The sequence below is a fragment of the Buceros rhinoceros genome, unplaced genomic scaffold, assembly GCF_000710305.1.
Source record: "Buceros rhinoceros silvestris isolate BGI_N320 unplaced genomic scaffold, ASM71030v1 scaffold4072, whole genome shotgun sequence".
Taxonomy (NCBI): Eukaryota; Metazoa; Chordata; class Aves; order Bucerotiformes; family Bucerotidae; genus Buceros; species Buceros rhinoceros.
This window is the reverse complement of record NW_010398150.1, coordinates 35,782-44,696: the sequence shown is the minus strand read 5'-3', so window position 1 is coordinate 44,696 and position 8,915 is coordinate 35,782. Positions and strand designations below refer to the sequence as shown.

General features: G+C 42.5%; 1 protein-coding gene across 1 annotated transcript in view; it reads left to right on the top strand.

The window, feature by feature from the left end:
- ENPP3 (ectonucleotide pyrophosphatase/phosphodiesterase 3) overlaps nucleotides 1-8,915 on the top strand; it is a 37,698-nt gene that overhangs the window by 8,271 nt on the left and 20,512 nt on the right. The window contains exons 5-10 of the mRNA XM_010130966.1: nucleotides 420-480; nucleotides 2,470-2,567; nucleotides 5,206-5,285; nucleotides 5,838-5,957; nucleotides 7,144-7,253; nucleotides 8,169-8,234. Coding sequence (XP_010129268.1) covers nucleotides 420-480; nucleotides 2,470-2,567; nucleotides 5,206-5,285; nucleotides 5,838-5,957; nucleotides 7,144-7,253; nucleotides 8,169-8,234 — 535 coding nt within the window. The remainder of the gene's footprint in view (nucleotides 1-419; nucleotides 481-2,469; nucleotides 2,568-5,205; nucleotides 5,286-5,837; nucleotides 5,958-7,143; nucleotides 7,254-8,168; nucleotides 8,235-8,915) is intronic.

The following is an 8,915-nucleotide window of genomic DNA, read 5'->3' as shown; positions in this document are numbered from 1 at the left end:
AGGAATCATTGTGGTCAACAAGGAAAGATTGGAGGAGTTCAGGCTCTTTACGGGAAAAAAAAAAAAAGGAAAGAAAGGCTAAAGGGAGCCCTGTCAGTCATCTCTGAATGTGTAAGGACACAGTTTGAAGGGTTTCCATTTAAAACCAGAAAAACCTTAGGCTAAGCTTGCGGGGTGAGTTCTTCTCCAGTTTGTTTCCTTGTCCAGGTGGTACATGTGCTTCGTTTTTAACTTACAGTTGTAGCATTAGCCCTTCCAGGGTGTGAAGGTCTAACGAGTTGCACTACAGGCTTTCTAAAGGTATCTTTAGCTCTACATTTCCATCATCCTTATGGAAGCAGAAGAAGCTGGAAAGCAGGAAACACCTTTGTTGTTTGGGGGGGTTTTTTAATGCTGACTCTTTTCTTCGGTCCTTTCAGGTGAAACACCTTGGGTAGAAGAACCATGTGCGTCACTTGAAGCTCCTCAGTGTCCAGCTGGGTAAGATAAAACAATTTTGTTGCCTTAGCAAATAAAATCGTTGGGATGGTCAGAAATACTTGAGGGCCCTGAGTCAGCTCTTCATGCAGTTTTCATATTTACCGAGAAGGAGGCCCCTGCCCTCAGGAATGCTCTGCAGAAGCAGTTTGTAGCAATGTCTTTTCTCTCTAAAACTTTTGCCATTTTGTTGCACATTCATTTATCATTTACAGTTTAGAGCAGAGTACAGGAGTTCAAATCCAGCTTGATAGATGGTGAAAGGACCTGGGAACATTCTTAGGGTTATCTCAAGGTTCATGTTTCATGAACTGTTCATAGTCCATTTTACGTCACCGTATGGTATCTGTGATAATTTGGAGAAATCACCTTGTGCAAGCTGCAATAACTGCTGGAATCTGTGACTGCTATTCTTCATCTAAGAAACAGGTTTGGGGTTTTTTTACTTGAATTATCTGAGAGAAGACAGGTGTGTTAGAAAGGAAGCTCTGAAGGTAGCCATGTATCTCCAGATGCTGAAAGGTGGTGGTTCTGCCGTCTGTCTGTGCAGTACTGCAGAATTGAAGGTAAAGGCTGGGCAAAACCATGGTTTAATAGTTGTTCTCAAAGAGAAATGGATTCTTCTCTGGTTTAGTTCTGGTACTTGTGATGTTATCCATTATTCTATCTATTCTACTGCCGCTTTAGTTTAATTATAACAAACTATCTTCAGTGTTGTGACCTCTTGACGCGCCTCCCAACATAGGTATAAAAATACACTTTTTAGGTTAACAAATAAGCTGTTGAGTGAGCACAGTTTTGCAGGCGGAGCTTTGGGAACCGGTGGAGGAAGCTGCTGGGAGAGCTGTAAGCAGCACTGCTGCGTAAAGCTCTGTCTAACTGCAGCTTCAGAACAGGAGGCTGGATTGTACAAGCTGTTTTTATACACGCTGTTGATGCTGATGTTGTACTTCTGTGTTTTGGAAAGACCACTGTGAGTGAGAAACAAACGGGGATAGCGATTACAGCCTGATGGGAATATATTTCCTGGTTTTAATAGTTATGACTCAAAATGTTACTCAAAAAAAAGGTTTGGAGTCAGTTCTCAGTAACTACATTTCGTCAGTAATTTTCTTCTCCAGTGTTTCCCAGGCTTGTTTAGTGAACCATTCCTAGACATTACAAATAGTTGGGGTTTTTTTAAATACTACCTGTAGTGAAGCCTACTTTAAACTACATTTTTAACTGAATTGTGTGTTTACAATTTTCATGATTCCTTCTATGTTTCTAAGGAGACTTGGAATATATAATGACAGTTAACAAAACCCTGAATTTGCAGAATGAGGTGGCTTGATGCTATTGAATTTGTCACTTGGTGTTATGAAAGACAGTACTGGAGCCTCAGCACTTCATAACTCAGGAGTCCTTTCAGGCTGGTTAAGAGGAAGCGTGATCGCCCTAGTTAGGATTTTTGTAACCAGACTGACCATTTGGCGATTTCCTTTCACGAAGGGCATGTGGCGAGGTAAGAGGTTGACCTGGCATCTGGTTTCTCAGCACTGAGGAGGCCACTTGACCCTACTTGGTTGCTGGGTGACTGCAGGGCTTTCACAGTCCTTGTGCAACTGCCCTGGAAGAGTTTTTAAGATATGTGAGCGATGAGAGACAGAATTCAACCCGTTACTATGTGCAGAGGTACTCTGGCTGATCTGTTCTCTGGGTTTGTATGAGGATGCCAGTCTGAGGCATCTGAATTTATTTGTATTTGTAATTAGAAGATTAACAAAATCCGATTTCTTTCTCTAGGTTCTGTATCTACTGAGTAGCTTTTGTTTTATTCCTCCAGTGTTTTGGTTTTTGTTTTTCAGGAGGACTGTGTATTTGCTCTCAAAATTGAGCTATTTGTTTATTTCACACTGTGATTTTAAAAGCAGAATTTATATTGTTAAAGATCTTACCAAGTCACCAACTCTCCAAACTCCTTTATGATGCCAGACTCATGTTTTCTTGTAGGTTTGATTCGCCACCTCTTATCCTGTTCTCAATGGATGGGTTCAGAGCAGAATACTTGCAGACTTGGGCTTCTTTGCTGCCAAATATTGAAAAGCTCAGTAAGTTCCTAGGAGTGCTTCAACTATTTTCTTTAAAAGTCTGTGTGCAACCTCTCCAGTCTCTTCTGCCGCTGTCATGCCCGTGTGTTGCGCAGCAGTAGGACAATCACAAATCAGGTCTCCCTCACCAGTTTTATATGTTCATTATTATATGTTCTACGTTAATTCTTGCATTTGAGTGCACAGCAAACCTGACTCTTTCTAACAAGATTTCTAATACTGCTTGGCAGCTTTTTATTAAATAGCTAGTTTGAAATACACATTCAAACACAGCTTAAGACTGCAAAAAGTTCCAGAGAAGGATTTCCTGCATTCTCTGTCCTCCACTGAAAAATTCTAGCCGATCAGGAGATCATTATTAAAGTATAATGCAAAGAGAAAATGCTTTGGGTTATCGGGAAATTTTTCCTCAAAGATGCACTTTTTCAAGTCGGATATTTTAAGACATCAAAGAGAAGAGAAAAGTACTAAAAAGTACATCAGTGAATAGTATTATACCGGATTTAAATGCAATGTAATTTACATATTGGTGTAATTTAATACATTGATATGATTGCAGTCAGGTTCAAGCAACTGTTACCTGGTATTTCTGAACACGGGGAGAAAGAGTGAGTTGAAGATCTTTAGCTCGTGTGGGAACGGGCTCTAAAAATTGAAACCCATTAGCGCACATTTTCTTAAAATCTCCCAAGCCTTTTAGAGCTCTGCTTTCAAGACACTACATCTGCATATTTATTAATTTCTTCTCAGCAGCAATGGTCTAAATTGACAGTGTTCTTCTCTGTCCCGAATATATCCTGTCTCTGTCCCGCTCTTCTGAAAACGCCACGTGGACGTTGCAAAGCAATACCTGTCACTGCCTGGTTTACAGCCTTGCTTCTGGATAACGAGGGTGTCCAGAAGCCTGAGCTGGAAGCAGCGTGCACACCTGGCCTCCTGGCAAGTGTTTCATTCTTCGATGTCATTCTGACTTGGGAAGGAGCTGGAATCAGCGAAGGAATGAGGCAGGCAGAAGTCAGTGCTCAGTTTCAGTCTTTTGAAAGAGGTGGAGTGGAAATGCCAGTTGACAAAAGCCATGAAAACCAGGCTAAAGGTGTATTTCCAAGCAATCCTTTCAAACAAGAACAGACCTAATTCAGCCTTACTCATACCCGGTGTCAGTTCCAACAATTGCTTACGCGCATTCATGCTTAGGAGTAATTACACTTCTCAGAAACCCACAGGGGAAAGGAGAGGGAAATTACTTTTTCTGCAAAAGGACAAAAGGCAGCACTGGTTTGTAGCATAACGTATTTCCTCTCAATTAACGCCATTAGCCTTGGATGTTCAGCGGGCGAATCAGTCAGAGAACATAACGCTGTGAATGGAGCTCCTTTACCACTCAAGAGAAGTCCATAACATTTATGCTGATTTTCTCAAGTATTTTTCAGTTTTTTTGTTTGTTTGGGTTTTTTACCACACTGGAACTGTTTTGTTGAATAATTTCAAATTTTCATTGTTTAGTTGAGGTTGCTTAGTTAAAATTTGTTTCTGTTCTTTGACCGAAATGCTATATAGTAAAGAATAAACTCTATTTGGGTGTGAATCAAATAACCATCTGACTACAGCTTCATATAGAAATGCCTCTCCACGCGAGTTTGATTTATGAAGGTCATTAAGGCGTTTCTAGGCTTCACACCTTTGTTTTGTGGCTAAATAAGTTGGATACTACAGTGGATTTAGATATTACAGCTGTTCAGGTCTGGTAAGTGCCTTAGGTGGCTGCAAAGTGACACAATGTATGGAGATGAAGGTGGGACCTGGGGTGGATTCACTCCCGAGCAGGACACCTACATTTAGATATGTGCTTGGAGGTGTCTGCAGGGGAGATGTCTATATGCTCACTGGAGTCAGCATGTCTGTGGCTTGTACGGTTTGTAGGGCACAGTGCAAGACCCTAGAGAACAAGTCAGCCCAACCGACAGACCGAGGGTGCCACAGCACAAATTGTGCCTTAACCTACAGACACAGGTTCTGCACGTCAGAGTGCTCTGCTGTGCCCTAGGTGGCCGTCAGCAGCTGGATCAGAAAGCCACAGATCTCCTGGTGATCTTGCATCAGAACAGCCAACCTCCGTGCAGGTGTCTTGGATATCTGAGAGTATCAAACAGCACCACTGAGAGTATCAAACACCCTGAGTTTGAGCACCTGAGTGCTTCCTACGCACCCGGCCACCAGACAGCTCTGCAGAATATCTGGCCTGGACTGAGCCGAGGCTTCAGCCTCATTGTGTAAACATGCCCAGTGCCATTTTGGATCTCAGAAGTATCGGGGACACTCATTCGGGTTGGCAGACAGGATCTAGGAGAGGCAGCTGAAGGCCAGGCAGGATCGTTAAAGATGTCTCAAACGGCCCTAGACATCTCGGCTTCAGGCAGCTGAGCCGAGTGTCCGGGGTCCAGCCGCTGCCATGGGGTGGTGGGCCAGCTCACAAGGAGACACCGGAATGTAGGCGCCTGAATTTGGAGTCACACTTCACCTCTAACACCACAGCAACTGACCCCGGTGATGATTTTGTTTGTTTGTTAGTTTTTAAGGCTGCTAGTTTTCAATTAAAAAAATACAAGCAAGTTTATATTAATTCCGTGATCTGTTGCAGAAACATGTGGCACACATTCAAAGTACATGAGAGCTGTTTACCCCACCAAAACCTTCCCAAACCACTACACTATCGTCACAGTAAGTGAGAACTTGCTATTTTTCCTTTTCGTTATCTGGCGACTTAGAGAGGACTTTGCGGTGCCAATCATTTTGTGGGACGTGGGAACTCGAGCTGTAGGAGTACAAGAGGAGAGAGATGCTGAGGGATCTGCAGGCGTGATCCACCTGGTTCCTTATCTCCACTGCCTGATTCCAGCCTGTGAGCTGCTTATTCCTGTTCCTCCTCAGTCTGACTGGACACGGGAGAGGATGCAGCCAACTGATGGCAGCGGTTAGGAGGGCTCTGGCAGCTGATACACAGCCACAGGATGTATGCGGCACTTAATCGGCGGCACTTCAGGGTTTAATGGGGCTGGGGAGCAAACAGGGAAACCCAAGGGAACTAGACAGGCAGGCCGGGCTCACGGGCAGCAGTCTACGGTCGGGGTGAGTTAGGAAAGCGTGTTCTGTTCTGGGATAACACAGCCCTAGGAATGATCACAGCATCACAATAGTGTGCATTGCAACGTGGTGTAGAATCCATTTGATTTCAAGATTCAGCAGCGGGGGTTGTTTATTCTCGTTTTGCAGGGGTTGTATCCGGAATCTCATGGTATTATTGATAACAACATGTACGATGTGAACTTGAACCAGCATTTCTCGCTTTCGGGGACGGAAAAATTTGAACCATCATGGTGGAAGGGGCAGCCAGTAGGTTTAATTCTCGTCATGGTATTTCTTGTCTATTTTGTGTCTAGAGTGACCTATGTGCCGTTATTATAAAACAAACCAGAAAGAGGATAAAATGCAAAGCTGTGTGATATATTTGCAATACGTGCTAAATATCTGGTAGGCTTCGTATTATAGGCTGCCTACAAAGGAGCGTGCTTTTTGTGAAAGCAAAAGAACTCTTTAAATGTTAATTTTGAGACTTCAGTGTTTCACTTCATCTGGCAGTTGGTAAAAAAGACATAAATATTTTGGCTAGTATTGGAATGGATGTCTTGCCACAAGAATCCACAGTATATTCTTGGTATGGCTTTTTTGTGGGATGTTTTTTTGTCTGTCTTTTGACAACTAGCTACAAAACAAATATTGTTATTTATATATTTATACGTGTGTATATATATGTGTATATACATCTGTGCAGTCATGTTTATGTCATGCTTACTCAAGTACCCAGCTTTTGGTGCTACTGTTCCATGAACGATTCCATCAGGTTTGCAGCAGAACCACAGCTGCACTCTTTAAGATGCGCTCGTGTGATAAAGTCATACAACTAGAACAGAATAAAGTAGAATAGAATCAAATTGGAGTATTTCACTTGGAAGATACCTACAAAGATCATCTGCTCCAACAGTCTGACCAGTTCAGGGCTGACCAGAAGTTCCAGTGTGTTGTTCCAGGCACTGTCCCAATGCCTCTTGGAACTGACAGGCTTGGGGCATCGACCACCTCCCCGGGGAGCCTGTCCTGGGGTTTGACCACCCTCTCAGTGAAGAAATGCCTCCTAATGTCCAGCCAAATCTCCCTGAGTGCAGCTTTGAACCATTCTTCCATCTTCACAACCCATTTCACTGGCATTTGCCACAGGAAGAATGAACTATGAAAATACCTAGATGATTTTTTTCTCTGCTGAGGACACCCAAGACACAGCAATATCCTGGCTTCTGTGCTACTAATTTTTCTTCAGAATGTGCAAGTTGAAAACAAACTTTTATTTTTATTTCGATACGGTCATCAGGCAGTTGTGTGGTGTGTGGACGAAGAAAGAGAAACACATGCTCACAGTCCATATTTCTGATCTGAGTATGTAGTTTTACTTTGGTGATCTGATTTACACCACCTCCAGCGGTGTAAATACCGTAAAACCATTTGTTTGTATATTTGCCCCTAGGTCTGGCTGACAGCAATGTACCAAAATTTGAAAGCAGGCACCTTCTTTTGGCCAGGCTCTGATGTTCCGATCAACGGGACATACCCCACCTTGTTTGAAGTATTCAACAGGTAAGTTTTTATAGGGCTTGTAGGAAATTCTCGCAATTACTCCAAAAATCCAAATTGCCATATGACAGTGGAAGGAAATGAAATATCAGATTTTTAAACAACAGCCTGTGAGATACGTGCCATGTCACATCCTCCTGGTTTTGCCACAGAGCCACCAATGATAGTTGAAACAGGTTACATGTGGAAAAATATAGCCATTACCTTCCAAGGGTTTTTTTTTCTTACTGAAGGTATTACTGATCTTAGTAATTTATTTCTACCTTTTATGATCATTTCTGTAAACCTCTCATGATTCTTCACATTTAGAAAGATAATCTAGAGCAAGAATATAACCGTAGGTCTCTAGAGATAACCAAGGTTTTGCAGGGAAGTGTAAGGCTGGCGCTCAGAAAACACGCGAGCACTGTAGATGCCCAGCGTAAAGCTTGGCATGACCCCAGGGGACAGCAAAGCCAGTAATGGGTGAAGTCCCTCACAGGATACAAAGCTTGACCTCACAAAGAATCTCCTGGGGACATTACTTTTAAAATATGCAAGTTCAAGGTTTACACGTGCTGGAAAGAATAAAAATTATTCCTGACCTGTGCTTCAGGCTTATGTCCTGAACTTGAAATCTCTTTTTATCTCTTTAATGACACGTGTGTGAGTGCTGCCCCCAGCACCACACACCGGCGCTTGCACGTTCACGTTCTATTTACCCTTAACAGGGAGTTACAGTCTGTCCACCCCGAGAACAGTAAAACTGACTGCTGGTAGAACGGGTTGTTTGTTCTTGAAATCACAACCTGTGACTTCATTATATTACTACAGGGTGGATACTTTCTCTGTAATTAGAATTAGGAGGGAATTGGATTGTAATTGGAATTAGAAGGGCCTATGAGAAAAGCCTTGTTAACAGAATTTTTTTTTTTCCAGTTCAGTGACATACGAACAGAGAATTTCAGGAATATTGAAATGGCTTGATTATACCAAATCCGAGAGGTAACAGCAATACCTGGCTGGGTTGTGAGACTGTAGCTTAGAAACGATCTAATGCTTAGCAACTGTTCTTGCTGGTGGTGTTGGTGAAGCATGGAGTATTCCTCAGTGCCTCAAACGGTAATTTGCTGAACTTCAGCCTGTTCTGTAAGTAGAGCTAATCATTCTCAGGGTAAGACTGTGCATAGAGAAGATGAATATATATATATACACACATATATCTGAATGGGATATACCGTTGCATAAATTTCCTTCTATTGTTGTGTCTTTTTTTTTTGGTGCGTGGCCTAGAGGAAACATGGCACATTCTGTTTCTAGTCTAAGGGTGTGGATGAAAGATTTTACATGAAATATATTGCTCAAGAAAGCAGGTTAAATATCTGAAAGTAACTGCTGGCAGCAGTTCAGGATGGAAAGTATTGAAAATGAGGATGATTTTCATTGTATTAAAATCAGTACCGATTGTGGTGCTCAGCTTTGTGACGTGTGAACAAGGGAAATCTTTTCTGTGAGATTTGTTAACAACTTCCTACTATCCTGCAGTCGGGAGATGCTCTCTAGAGCCTCACTGCTTAATCAGAAGCAGATCCTCCTGGTAGCAGTTCTGCTTACATCTCAGAAAGGAAGAGCTTACGCTGCTGTCTGAGATCGCCAAGGATTTTAGAGTGATTTCTGGACACCAGT